The sequence below is a fragment of the Aspergillus sclerotioniger genome (assembly GCF_003184525.1).
Source record: "Aspergillus sclerotioniger CBS 115572 chromosome Unknown BO94scaffold_37, whole genome shotgun sequence".
Taxonomy (NCBI): domain Eukaryota; kingdom Fungi; phylum Ascomycota; class Eurotiomycetes; order Eurotiales; family Aspergillaceae; genus Aspergillus; species Aspergillus sclerotioniger.
Genome location: NW_020291027.1, coordinates 192,524 through 206,608, shown reverse-complemented (window position 1 = coordinate 206,608; position 14,085 = coordinate 192,524). Strand labels below are relative to the sequence as shown.

General features: G+C 50.1%; 2 protein-coding genes across 2 annotated transcripts; both read right to left on the bottom strand.

Annotated features, from left to right (window-relative positions):
• Positions 1-93: 93 nt before the first annotated feature.
• On the bottom strand, positions 94-1,965 carry osm1 (putative fumarate reductase Osm1). The gene is made up of 2 exons (XM_025612745.1): positions 527-1,965; positions 94-474 (listed from the first exon to the last, which is right to left on the bottom strand). The coding sequence occupies exons 1-2, from the start codon at positions 1,923-1,925 to the stop codon at positions 377-379; spliced, it is 1,497 nt and encodes a 498-aa protein (XP_025462860.1). The 5' UTR covers positions 1,926-1,965; the 3' UTR covers positions 94-376.
• Positions 1,966-4,250: 2,285 nt separating this feature from the next.
• On the bottom strand, positions 4,251-12,383 carry BO94DRAFT_502041 (putative polyketide synthase). The gene is made up of 13 exons (XM_025609446.1): positions 11,902-12,383; positions 11,319-11,832; positions 10,596-11,271; positions 10,095-10,541; positions 7,887-10,042; positions 7,741-7,837; positions 7,656-7,681; positions 6,729-7,592; positions 6,393-6,674; positions 6,262-6,336; positions 5,865-6,205; positions 5,330-5,807; positions 4,251-5,269 (listed from the first exon to the last, which is right to left on the bottom strand). Exons 1-13 carry the CDS (start codon positions 12,363-12,365, stop codon positions 4,349-4,351), a joined length of 7,341 nt encoding a protein of 2,446 aa, XP_025462859.1. The 5' UTR covers positions 12,366-12,383; the 3' UTR covers positions 4,251-4,348.
• Between the last annotated feature and the right edge of the window lie 1,702 nt (positions 12,384-14,085).

Here is a 14,085-nt window from a genome sequence, read left to right as displayed (position 1 = left end):
TGCCGAGAACTTGGCTATCGTATCATAATGGTCCCTACGGTCGGAACGAATCGGTTTCCCTTGATAGGATACATATATACTTCCCCTTTATGTACACTGGCCCCGAAAATTTACTGCAGCCGATGGAACAGCCATTTGCTGTTATCATGCTGAGAATATTTCGAAACTATGATGACCTGATTTGTCTAAGAACAATTGGAATAAATTGTATCTTACATACTGGAAAAATAACATAAAGGACGCGAAGCCGTAGTCCTGAAACCATCATCACCATGGGCATGCTCAACAGGAAATCAACAAAAATGGGTATGTGTCAAAATGGCTGCATGGTTGTTTTCTCTTCCCAACCGATATATCTTCGTTCTATGTCATGTTTTTACAGCTCGAGGCTAGGGGTCTGACCCTTGACACGGCCGATGACAATATGGGCAGCGTACTTGGGGATGACCTCGTCGTCATGGAGCATCGCAAATTCTGGAGTTTGGTTAGAATGGTTCAACATCATCGGCTAAGAAGCAGTACATACCTTCTGTGGCATCACGGCCCATGAAGTTGAAGAGGGCGTTAGCTCCACCCGGGTGCTCGTCCAGCCAGTTGGTCACATCCAGCACGACACCCTTGACTACAATCCATAGGTCTTCCTTCTTGTTGTGCTTGGCGACCTCCTCCATTGAGTATTCCTTTTCAGGGATCGAGAACTTGGCGGGCTCCTTCGGCTTGGCCGTCTCAGCGGCACCTGCAGGGGTTGCGGCCGATTTGGCGGGCTGGGCCGAGGCAGCGGGAGTTCCGGCACCTGCGGCGACCTGACCACCACCGCTTCCGGCCCATTCAACAGAGAACTTACCCGGAGTGGCCGGGTCGATGTGCAGGGAAATCTGGCCCAGTCGCTGTGCGGCAGTGGAGGCACCGCCAGAGAGCAGCTTCTGGAAGAGGTACTGGCTAGCACGGTCACCCGCGACCCGGCCATACACAACACAGCCTAGCAGGGAAGAGCCGCCCAGACGGTTGGCACCGTGCACACCTCCAGCAAGCTCACCGCAAGCGTAGAGACCATCGAATGGCTGCTGCTCCGAGTTGAGAACCTCGGCGTGCTCGTTGATCTCAATACCACCCATGGTGAAGTGCAGAACAGGCTCCATCAGAGCCACGTGGAAGGTGTCGTCGATGCTGAAAGGCAGGTTGTGGAAGAAACGCTTGTTCCAGGGGTCCTTCTTCTTGCCGTCGGCAATGAGGTTGTAATCGTCGAACGTCTTCTGGAGGGCTGCTTCGCCGCAACCAATTTCCTTGGCCAGCTCCTTGCCTGTCATCTTCTTCATCAGACCACGGCCAGAGTAGTGGCGAGTGTGGAAGTCGAGGACGTTGGACGCCTTGCTGTTAAGCACGAGGCGGATGGGCCACTTGCCCTTCTCCTTCTCCTTCCACATCTGTCCCGAGACGTAGTCACGGTGGCCCAGCTCATCCGAGAACCGCTGGCCGTCTGAGTTGAGGAGCAGACCACCCTCACCACGCAGGGCTTCAGCAGCCAGGAACTTGAATTTGGCGGTCGGGTCCTTGGGATCCACGAGACCCGTGGGGTGGACCTGGACCTTGTCCATGTCGATACCGTTGGCACCAATTTCCATCAGCATCTTCTGGCCATCACCGGTGGCGTGGGTGCCGTTGGTGCTGGACAGACCGAAGGTGTCGGGGCGGTGCTGCTTCAGAAGGGAGCCGTCACCGAAGTCAGCGGCGTAGCCACCAGTGGCCAGAACGACAACACCCTCCGCGGTATGGGTCTCGCCATTGTACTCGTAAGTCACACCAGTCACATTGTTTCCAGACTTGTTGATGGAGGTCACGCGAGCCTTCTTGAGGATCTGGACACGGTCGGGCTCAGCATCAGTAAGCTCTTCTAACCGTTGCATGAGGGCGTATGTGATGGCCATGCCGGGGAACTTGGCATCGTGACCACGATGCGTACGGGGCTGGGAGTGACCGCTGGTCGAATTAGTACGAATTGCCAGAGTCATCATGACACGAAGAACGAGAAACTCACCCGAGCCGGGAAACAAGGGTGAGGTCGAGGTTGAAAACATCCTGCAACCACTCGACAGCAGCAGCGGACTTGTATGTGAGGACCTTGATCAGATCGGGACGCGCCTTATCTCTGGCGGATTTGAGGGTATCATCGTAGAAAGTCTTGACGCTGTCGGCGATGCCCAGGTCGACCTGGGTGCGCGTCAGGGCGCCGTTAATACCGGACGTAGCCTTGGTGGAGTTGCCACCGAAGAAGGCTGCGTTTGTCAGTTTCTGGGGTATTCCGATAAAGAACAATGATGCGACTGTAAATTGGCAAAACAGCGAGATCCAACATACCCTGCTTGTCTAGAACAAGGACATTTCCACCGTTGAGGTAGACGGTGTGGGCGGCACTAAGCCCGGACACTGAGAAACGAGGCAATGGTCAGCAATGCGGGGAAAGCTGTTTCCTTGCGGTGAAGAACCACTCACGTCCACCGCCGACAACGATCACTCTAGGGGCGGCTGCCATCGTGGAGGCGGGATAGAGAATAAAAGGGGAGTCAAGAGAGATGGCGAGAAGATGGAAAAGAAATCAGACACAGAAATAGAGAAGGAGGGAGAGAGTTAAAAGCAGGCAGGGAAGATAGATCTTTAAGCAGCAGACGATCCGGGGGAGAAAGCGTTCAGAAGCCGACGGGGGAGAGAGTCGCTCACTCGGCCGAGGCTCATCATCCCCCTTCCAAGTTCAAACCATCTGGTATGTATGTACCGTACGATTACCGTTCGCTGACCCGGTCCGACCTGGGTCCGGTATGACGGTTTCTTTTCGTTTTTCACATTTTCCAGATGTTGTCTTTGTCGGTGGATTCGATGGGTCTGGTCTGGTCTGTGCTGGATGGGCTGGAGTTATTCTGAGGTTGTGGTACTAACTACATAGTACGAGATTCTACCCTAGACACACCCCCATCCCTCCTCAACTACAGAGATAGAATACTCCATCAAAACCAGGGGACCATCACATGCAGAGCGTCATCAGAGCAATCAAGTCCAGCCTGGCTCTCTTCTCCCATGACATGGACGACCGGACGGCCCTTTCACATGCCCGCCCACCAGCAAATGACATCGCAGGCTTAAGTCAGCCGGCACGTCATGCTCGGCCCTGTAAACTCTCCCCCGGATTCGAATCGTCTGAATTTTGGGCGTATCGATGCTTGTGCTCCATCGTAATCCTTGGATACTGTGCCTATGCAGTGGATTCTTCAGACAGTTGTAAGAAGATTACACCCATTGTGTATAGATTTCAAAGATAGAGGGATGTCGACAATACTAGCACCCCAAGTTCTTAAAAACCAACAACAACAACAACAACAGCAAGAAACCATACCGGGACCCCGGTCGCGTAATGCCACCACAGTAACCTAACCTTACCTTACCCCATACAAACCACAAAGAAAGCAGATGCCAAGGGTGGACATAGACCTGGGGAATGTCCACCACAACTTACCTCGGACCGAAATCCATCATACAACCTACCCAGCCAACCCGCATTGGATTCAATTAACCCACGCCGCCCGCTACCTAATTAATCACAGTCTCCTTAACTACATCTCTCACGGATATTAATTACCTACATTTATCAATATTTATCCCTAATTCTCCTAAAATATGTAGATACATATGCAGAACCGAGTGATCACCTGACCCGGCAACTGAACGCCCCGCAATCCACCAATCAACTTCAAGATGATGAATTCCGAAATGCACCAATGACGTAGGCTTATCGTTAAATGAAATTACTCTTTTGGGGAAGGGCTATTGCCGTCACTCACTGCTTCTCAAACAACTCTCTCAAGGTTGTACTTGGGGGATGTATTTTATGTGCGCGCAACTAAAATTTATTAGTCAATGGGTATTTATCTATTCTTAGTGTGGATTTTCGTTAAGCAAGGTGTGTCTATACCGGTCAGTACATGTTGAGTATTGATGGAGATGGGGATGGAGAAGGGGACAGACAGCTCTCGGGAGGAGATAGCCCGGGGGATTACGCCGTACTTGACTTGACTTGACCGAACCGGTGTATGGAGTTGAGCTTACCTTTCAAGTAGCTGTGTGGTGTGTTCGGGGTTGCGTGTGGGTTTGCCGATGGTTAGGCTTGGTTGGAGTGTTTTGGGGGTAAACTTGTAAGTTGGTCCTGGAGTATGGGGTATGGGGTCTGAAGAATAGTTGGAAAATAATGAGATGATTGTCTTGATCAAGCTAGTGTGTACCTATGTCTAACTACTCATCATTCAAGGTTGAAAAGAAAGATAGCAGCACCGAGAACTTGAAGATCGGCATTGATCGAGGTTCAGTCAGGGACTTCTGCAGCAATTCCTTCATGTGCATCATCCATGTCCTCCATCCTCGCCTTAAAATGAGCTTTCAAACGGTCCACTGCCAACTGTGCCAGCCCTCCGACAGTGCGCGACTTGGCAATGTCAGGCACACTGACTTCGAGTCCCAGATTGCGCCGTACCCAGCTCTTGATCTCGATGGAGGCAAGAGAGTCAATCACAATAGCCAATTTCTGTTCGTCGTCAATGTCTTCAGATCCAGTCAGATACATGCAAATCACGCGAACCGTCTCCTTAATAATCAGATTCCTGGCCTCCTCGGTGAACACAATAGAGGGTTCCCTTTCTGCCCGAAGGACTAGATCCCTTAGCAAGTTGCTACTTGCGTCGTCAGACTGCTGCTCTGAACTGGATTCGATGCTTGTGTAGGATGCAAATCGAGCGTCGCGATCATACCACATGGGTCGCACGGTCGGGTCGGAAAGCGGTCTTGTGTGTCCAAGTCCGACTATTATGGGGGTTGAAGTCTGGATCCCGGGCCTCGTTGGGCTGGGTGCATGAGACTGTAGGATACACATCTCCAGCCCCTTCAACACCTCATCCTCTTTTAGAAGCCATGCTCCAAGGCTCTTAATTGATTGTAGAAGCCGTGGCTGTCGACTGATTAGGCCAATCTCTCCAACAGCCCCAAGTGTCAGGACCGAGGATGGCAGGCTGAGTTGTCGACGATAGTGTGAGAATGCATCAAGAAAGGTGTTGGCTGCTGCGTAGTTGACCTGAGTCAAATTTCCGCAGAGCCCAACCACGGAGCCGAACAGAACAAAGAAATCCAAGTCTTCTTTTGTGACTGCTATGTGCAGGTTCCACGTGCCCTGGACCTTGGGGGCCATCGACGCCTGCCAATCCTCGTAGCTCATTTCAGCAAAGGGACTATCCTGTTGATCCCAAACCATCAGCATACCCGACACCTTGCAATCACTATAGTAATCTCTTACCCTCAAGCACAATGACATCTGCAGAACTCCTTTCAAAGGCTCTTTGCACTTTGAAACGGCACGCTGCACATCCTCCAAGTTTGCCACGTTGCCCTTGACACACTGCACATGGCACCCTGCCATCTCGAGCTCAAATATGAACTCCCTATCCTCCTGTCGTGCTCCTGCATCGCGAGAAAGATAAACTAGATGGCGTGCTCCTCTTTCTACCATCCATGTGGATACTGCACGCCCCAAACCTCCGAGACCGCCAACCAGAAGATAGGATGCTTGTAGCGGGAATGACGCACACCTATCTATCATTGGGCTCGGTAGCTGGTAAGAGTCATGAGGCATCCTTATAACTATCTTTCCCATATGGGTGCCTTGCTGCATATACCGAAATGCGTCCGCCACGTCACAGGCTTCAAATACTGTGACGGGGCGAATGGGCAGGATCTTACCCTCTTCGTACCATGATATAATCTGAGTAATCTCTCTGGATCGAGTCTTAGCTGGCAAAGCATCTAACTTAGCTGTCGGCGGGAATACTGACCGGTGGAGCGTCTCTGGATCTGCTTCTGCTACCCCAAGCAGGTCGACACCAAAAAAGGCACGATTGTTAAGGAATGGCTTCAGGCTCAGTGCGCCGTTGAGGATAAAATCCCGCTTGCCTAGTTCAATCATCTTTCCGAATGGGGCGACACATTCCCAAGAAGCATGCAGCAAATTTCCAGCCAGAGAGTTCAGAACGATTTCCACCCCACGCCCGCCTGTCGCTTCCATCAAAGACTGGAGAAAACTTGCGCTCCTAGAATCAAAGATGTGATCGGGGGGGATGTCGAATTCATGGATGAGGTGGTCTCTCTTGGTTTGGTTCCCTACTGTTGCAAAGATCTGTTCGCAATGGTTAACAAAGTACCACCAGGAGCAAAGAGTTCCCTTTCGCATACTTCTGCACCAAGTAGCGTGCAGACTTGAATGGCGGCCATCCCGAATCCGCCACATGCAGAATGAACAAGGACAGTCTACGTGCGGTGATCAGTCAAGTCAACTGTATCGGCTGAGTTCAAACGAGACGTACCTGGCCCTTCTTGATCTGCCCGACATAGACCAAACAATACATTGCCGTCATATACACAAGCGCCATGTTTGCTGCATCCTCCAAGGAAAGCCCTTTATCTAGCTTTCTACAGCGCTGCCGATCAACGACCAACCGAGTACCAAAAATTCCCGGGCCCAAGACCAACACCCGATCCCCGACTACGAGGTCGGTGACATGATTCCCAACTCGCCGAAGCGTTCCACTTCCTTCCACGCCCAGCTGATCTGCGTCGCCAAAGAAGCCCATCGCTACTAGAACATCCTATATCAAGAGTTAGTCATTAGGTGGCGTTGTTGCAAACCGAGAAATACCGACCCTGAAATTCAAACCAATATAGTGGATGTCAACCTCAACATCATCATCACCTAGGCCCTGTTCGCGACATTCTAGCCATCTTAGACTGTCAAGTAGACCACTCTTGCGAAAGTGCAGTCTCTTAGGAAGCTCTAACTTTGGTTCTGATACTATGGTTCCATTCTCTAGTCCCCAATAACACCGAGCGGTGTGGATGATGCCATCGCATAAGGCAAACTCGTAATCCAGGGATTGATTTGATGCCTCTCTGGATTGACTGATCTTTCCGAGTACAGTTCCAAGGGCGTCTGCTGCACCCAGATCAAATGATTCGACTTCGAGTAGGCAGAAATCGATCATCAAATCGTGCCTGGTAGACCGCACGAATCCTGGTGCCAGGCCAAATTTCGGGTTCTGACAAAGGACTTGCGTGCTCTGGGTAACCCACAGTACAAGGCATCGACTAGCCTGTACCAGATAGTCTCTCAGGGCATTATATCTTTCTTCAGCCAACCCATAGAGAAACGAGCTCTCTTGGTCCAGTAAACAGATAATGTACCCTGTCTCACTAGGCGGATCATCTAAGGTTGTCCATCCCACCGTATGCCCTAAGTCTGTGAGTCTAGAATAAACAATATTCGCCCAGGTGCTCAGGGACCTGGTATCAGGTACCAACAACGAAACCGTTGACCTTATATTTGGACCGGTAACAGGACTTGTAATCATGGTGGCAGAAGATCGGTAGGGTGCATCGAAGTCATGGCATACTGCCTCAGTCCCCGTAAAGCCAGCAGTCTGTAGCTCCTGGTGCCATCTCTCCGGGCTAATGTAAGGCTTGTTTATACGTCCGTCCTGTTCACCCACCCACCATCCAGGCAATGTTCCCTGTTGTATGATGAGCTCAAATGTCCGTGTTGGTATCGAACAGTCATAATTCTGGGGACTTACCATAATGTAGTCAGTGCATATCATGTCTATCAACCAGTATTTAGATGTTTAGTTTAAAGGCAGCGAAGAACTACCAGGTTCATACCTGAGTGCAACTCATGGAGAAGAAAACGTCCATCCGGGGCGAGCAGCTTCCGGACGTTCTCAAGAGAATGCTTTAATATCGGGGTTGCATGGAGAACCTGGATGATAGGTTAGCGATTATAGGAATCACTCTCAGGTATGCCTAACGTTCGATGCGATGACAAGATCAAACTCGTTAGCTGCGAAGCCTTGCTCGAGCGGATCACGGCAGATATCGAGGACCTTGTATTCTAATTTTCGGTAACGTTCAAACTTACTGCGGGCTGCCGCGAGGAAGCTGGGGGCTATATCAGTAAAGACATATCGGGCATACATAGGTATCCATGACACGCATAATGATTGTAGTGCAGCTGCTGTGGCAGCTCCGGTGCCCCCTCCAATTTCGAGGATGCGTAGTCCTGGCTTTGAGTGACGCAGCAGAGTCAGAAAGACATCCCAGTTTGCATATCTTTGGCCGTAAGCGTAGTAACGCCCCAGCCGATTGTCATCCAGTAGGAGGTCCAGTGCAGAAACCTCGTCAGAGATGATTCCTTGGCAGTTCGCATGGATCTGATCCATACATACAGCTGGAATCGTGCCGTCGGGGCTCTCTTCATTGGCTAGGCCAATGCTCAAGGTTTCAATAATAGCCTCCTTTTCTGCATTTGACATCCCCGCCCACTTCTCACAGTTGGAATCTAACATCTGGCTGTCGCACAGAATCCTGTCTGCTTCTGCCAAAATCCAACTTCTCCATTTGGTTAGATGTGGACTTTTCGGGTGTATACCCTTGATTTTGTCGGCCGTTTGTAGTATATAGAGGAGCGATAACTTTTTCACTGTGTCTAGGTATTCGACCTGGGCCGCGGACAACTCAGTGTGTGGCAGTAGCGATTGGGGATGCTGGAAGTCAATGTCGGGCCTCCACTGCATCTGGGAAAATAGTGGGATGGACTCGGCTTTCCCCTGTTCACCCCTTGAGAAGAGAATCCCACGCGTCATGGAAAGTACTACTTTTCCATCGAGCACAGCAGTTGCATCTCCTGTCAGGTAGTTGGCGGATTCCTGTTTGACAGATATACCAACCTCCATATGGTGGCCACCCCTCCTAATGGACATTCGTTCGACCGAGGCAGGGATTGCATTCTTGACTATGCGGCGAGAAATGCCTGCTGCACCTGCAACCGTCATGAGCTGGAGACATTGGTCAATCATAGCCGGATGAATCAGGTAAGGACTCTCGTTATGCTCTACTGTATTCACGCTGGCCGAGGCTTTTCCGCCCAAGGGGTCGGCAGAGATATTTTGTAGACCACTAAACTGCGTCCCATAAGAAAGGCCACGATCAAACAGAGCACTGTAAAACGTCTCGGAGGATAGGCGACGCGCATAGCCCTCTACTTGCACATGGCTACCTTGATCATTAGCTCCTGCTCGAACGTGACCGCTGCAGTTCTCGATCCAGTCCTTGCTGTTGTAACTTGATATGGAAAATGCAAACCACTCTGAATTCATTAAGTCGTTTACCTTATTTGGCCGTAGAGACGTAATAATTTCCATAGAACTAGAGTCACCTATGACTAGGGGGCTCTTGAATAAAACGTCCTTGACTGTATATCCCTCAGTCTCCGAGGTGAGTTGTTGAATTGATTCACCTGCCATAGTGATATACCCAGCTGCAGGGAACACTACTTGACCTCGAAGTACATGCCCAGACAGCCAGGGGACGCTTTCCAAGCTCAGTATGTTCCTCCACGAAGGCTCCAGATCTGTAGACTCGGGACAACGTGAACCGAGCAATTCATGAGAGGGCGTTCCATTCAATCTCCACTCCCTTACTAGTCGGCTTTCGTTCCAGTATCGCACTCCATGCTGCCATGGGTACGGCGGGAGATCTGTCAAAGGGCGGCCTTTGCCATTCACTGAGATTAAATCCACAAAGGCTCCATTGATATGAATCAAGCCTAGCGCGGATAAGAGCTGTGCCTCAGAACTAGTGTCGTAGCGAACAAGCGTAGGTATGTAAAACGGACTTTGCTTCAGCCCTTGGCACTTGAAGATCTGCTTTAAAGGCCCCGATAGCGCAGAATGCGGGCCAACCTCAATGAAAACGTGGTGTTTGTCATTAGCTAGCAGGTTGCTCACTGCATCTGCGAAGAGAACAGGGGACTCGAGGTTGCGTCTCCAGTAGGCAGCATCAAGTTCCTGAGGATCTAGGATCATTTCCGCAGTGACACTTGACAGCATCGGCAACATTTGAGGGTTGTTTTGTAAGTGTCTGGAGATAGAGGCCTCATAAAGAGGCCCCACAGACTTCATATAATCTATCTTAGTGTTAGAATCAATCCGTTACAATGTGATTCAATAGCCACTCACGGGAATGATAAGCAACTCCTAATCCCAGTCTCTTGCAAAAGGTATCAGGAAGTTCATCCCTGATCATCTTCACTATCAGGTCAATCTTGCTCGTCTCCCCCGAAAGAGTAACGCTCGTTGGGCTATTTTTGCAGGCGATTACCACTCCATCAATGAGATACGGAGCTACATCGTCACTGGAGAGGCCAACACTTGCCATCTCGCCCAGCCCTGTTTGAGATTTGGCAAGCTTACCGCGATAGTAAGCGAGTATGATGGCCGAACTTTCCGAGAGAGCACCTGCTGCGTAAGCTGCTGCGATTTCACCACTGGAATGTCCAACTACAGCTTCCGGTTTGACTCCCCAGGATGCAAGGAGATTGACAAGCCCAACCTGCACTGCAGTGCAAAGTGGCTGACAGAATTCCGCCTCGTTAACGCGCGACTCGGATGTGCGGATAAGTTCCTCTTCCAATGAAAGTTAGCGATCTGTTCATGTTTACCGTTGTAAAAGGAATTCACCTTGAAGAGACCATGTTGGTGGGTCTTCAACCATTTTGAGGCTCTCCTCGAGCCTCATAATATCTGCCCGAAAGCTGTCATATGTTTCCAGGAGTCCCTTTCCCATGCCTGCCCACTGGGACCCTTGCCCAGTAAATACGAATGAAAGCTGAGGCAGGGATTGAGCATGAGATTTCTGGAACATTGAGTTGTCGATCGGAGTCTTCGAAGAAGCCACACACACTGCGCGGTGTGGCAAATGCTCCCTTCTTACCCCGAGGGTAAAGGCAAGATCATGAAGTTTATCAGGGTTGTTATTTGCATAGTCACTTACCTGCTGAATACGGGTCTGCAAACTCCTTGGGTCGCGCGCCGATACAACAAGTAGCTTGTTGCCTTCTAATGGGCTGAAGAACTGCGGGCCATGATGACTGAGAGAGAATTCCGACGTAGAGTCCAATATGACATGAGCATTCGCGCCACCTACGCCAAACCCATTTATACTGACCCTTAGTCGTCGATCAGCGGGCCAATCCATGGGTTCTAGAGGCACCGTTAAGCCGGATTCAAGAATCCGTGGGTTCAAGGACTCAACGTGTGCATTCGGAGGAATAGTCGAGCGCTCAAGTGACAAAATAGCTTTGATAAGACTGGTGATACCTGACGCACCCTCCGAATGACCAAAATTGGGTTTTACCTGGTTGGTTCAGCGACTGAGCTTCTCATGTGCTGAGTGTTGCTTACCGCGCCAATAACCACCCCCTTGGGTTTGAAGCAGTTTGCAACTGCTGTTGTCTCGACTGCATCACCTGCAATTGTTGCAGTACCATGGCATTCCACGAAGGCCGTCTCAGAGGGATCGTCAATTCCAGCCCGCTGGTATGCGCTCTTAATTAGACTCTCTTGTGAGCGGACCGACGGAGCAGTTATGTTTGCCGTTTTCCCATCGAAGTTCACGGCAGTTGATCGAATGACTGCCCTGATCGGGTCATTTGCCTGTACCGCCTTATCAAGGCGCTTGAGGTACACGACGTTGATCGCTTCACCTCGTCCATAGCCATCAGCATTCGCATCGAAAGTTCGGCAAATCCCACTAGGGGAAAGTACCGTGTTGTCGGACAGACTCGCTGTCATTGTTGGGGTGAAGATAAGATTACTGCCAGCAACAATAGCAGACGAACAAGTTCCGGCAGCCAACGATTGGCATGCTTCATGAACTGCAACCAGGGAGGATGAGCAAGCTGTTTGGATTGTCATACTGCAGACGATGTTAGGCTATCGCCATTACCCCCAAGTGTGCCCTCCATAGTAAAGCGTCATCACATACCTTGGGCCCCGGAAGTCATACTTATAGGAGATGGAGTTCGCCAGTGCATAATCTCCGGTGCCGAGAGCATGGAATCGGTTGACAGTCTGTGGATCCCGATGGGCAAGACCCAGCCAGTCTTCTCCGAAAACCCCAACAAAGCAACCGATGTCCCTTCCTTCCCAGTTGGTCTCCCCTGCACTTTCAAGACATTCCCAAACCAACTCTAGCAAAAGCCGCTGCTGCGGGTCCATGTTGGCTGCTTCGTGGTCACGCGCCGAGAAAAACTGCGCGTCGAAGCAGGCCGGATCATCTTTCAGGAAATATCCATACTTGGTTCTCGTACAGTGTTCCTTTGTCGGATGATAAAATGCATCTGCATTGTATCTGTTCTTCGGCACCTCACAGTGACCGTCTCCTTTTCTGATCAAACAATTCCAAAACTGATCCTCTGTGCGAATCCCTCCAGGAAGTCTCATCGCCATACCCACCACGGCAATTGGAATGAAGGATCCGGGCAATGTTTCGATGGGAAGTTTGGATGTTAGGCCATCCCTTAAACCCATATCTGGAGCGTTCTCCCGATGGGGAGCATTTGAGTAACTTCCCTCTGGGGTTCGTGATCTTGACCTCGAACTTTCAGTTGCTATCTGTAGACCGATGTCTTCGACTTCCTTGTCTGGCTTCGGTGCTTGCATACTTGCTGCGAGTATAATGAAACTATGAATCAATGGTCAAGGAATGATGGATGCTTGGTCATACAGGTTGATCGCTCATAGGTATTGTGAAGGTACCTATCTGCTCAGATATCGCTTTTACCTGAGTCTAGGGATTGTATCACATCAACCTCGTTATGGCGCACAGCGCTTCATGCTAACTTTGGCAAAGCGTAATGCACGGGAACGGACACCCGATATTATGCATCCATCTGCCGACAAAGTTACATTGCGAGATGCTGTGTGACCTTACTTTGCGACAATAGAAAGAAATGATCGACCAAAGGTATATTCACAGTGGAGACATACTAAGCCGTTCAGGGAGAAGACACGCAGAGCCGGAAAGGAAGGTACCGAGCCGGATTGAACGCAACTTAGAACTCACCATCACAAGTGGCACAAGGCTGTACACTCCCGATATAGGCCGGTATATGTTCAGGCAGAATCGTGGATATTCGCAAACTGGGAATAGCTCTGAAGACATGCTGTCTCCATAGAAATATGCTATCCTGTAACCGCAATGTTATCTGTCGGTCATATTATTACATACGGGCAAGATCCTACCCACAGAAACTCGATAGTCTCAATGGACGGCAATGATCAGAATTGTGGACGTCTCCAAGCGCCTTCCCGATGGCGCTGGTAAGGAAAGGATCGAGTCTCCCGAACAAGGTCATATCAGTGGGGCAACTGCGCAAAGGTCCATCCAATTATCCTTATTATGGTTCAGTTGGTGTGTACTAGAAGAGCTTGATCATCCTTGGTTAAACAGGTGAATAGCCATTGAAATGAGTTCAATGGTTGCAGTATCTCACAAACCCAAATATCTGTACTTGAGAGTCCAATTTTCGACAAAGGGTGATTGCAACTTCGCATACTATCATCTAGTAAGGTGGCATCCTGACCATCATCTCACATAGTTAGTCTTTTCGACCTCTCACAAAGCTTTGGCAACCCACGGATACTTGAGCACGGTCCTAGAGCCATTGCCGACGGTTGTACCCGGTGGTGACATTAAGGGTCGACCCTGTGACACCTCTAAGATAAAGTGAGCTCGGCTGAGGAACTGAGGATTTGCACGTTCCCATGCTGCCAACACATCTTCAATTTGCTTCATGCCTGACTGGCCAATTTGCTCTGCATTTGGACGTCGACTCCATAACATATCAATAAATTAGACAGTCCTTGTGTGGATTTCAAGTAGATATAGATGTTAAAAAGCCCTGTGAGCTGCTCGTTGTCGTGGCTTTAATGGGCCAACAAGGACAGGTTGTAAACAGATGGAAATTCCCTTGGATTAGTGTAACCAGTGCCTGTCACGAGGCGGTTGGCTATGTGATGCCTTGATGCCCGAGGCAAGAAAACTTTTGGATTCACAAAGCAAGTTTCTTGGCTGGAAGGCAGGACTGAATCCCGAGACCCGGTAATTGGTAACTAACGGGATTCAACCAGTGACCTCAGTAAAAATACGAGATATTAGAGTATTACA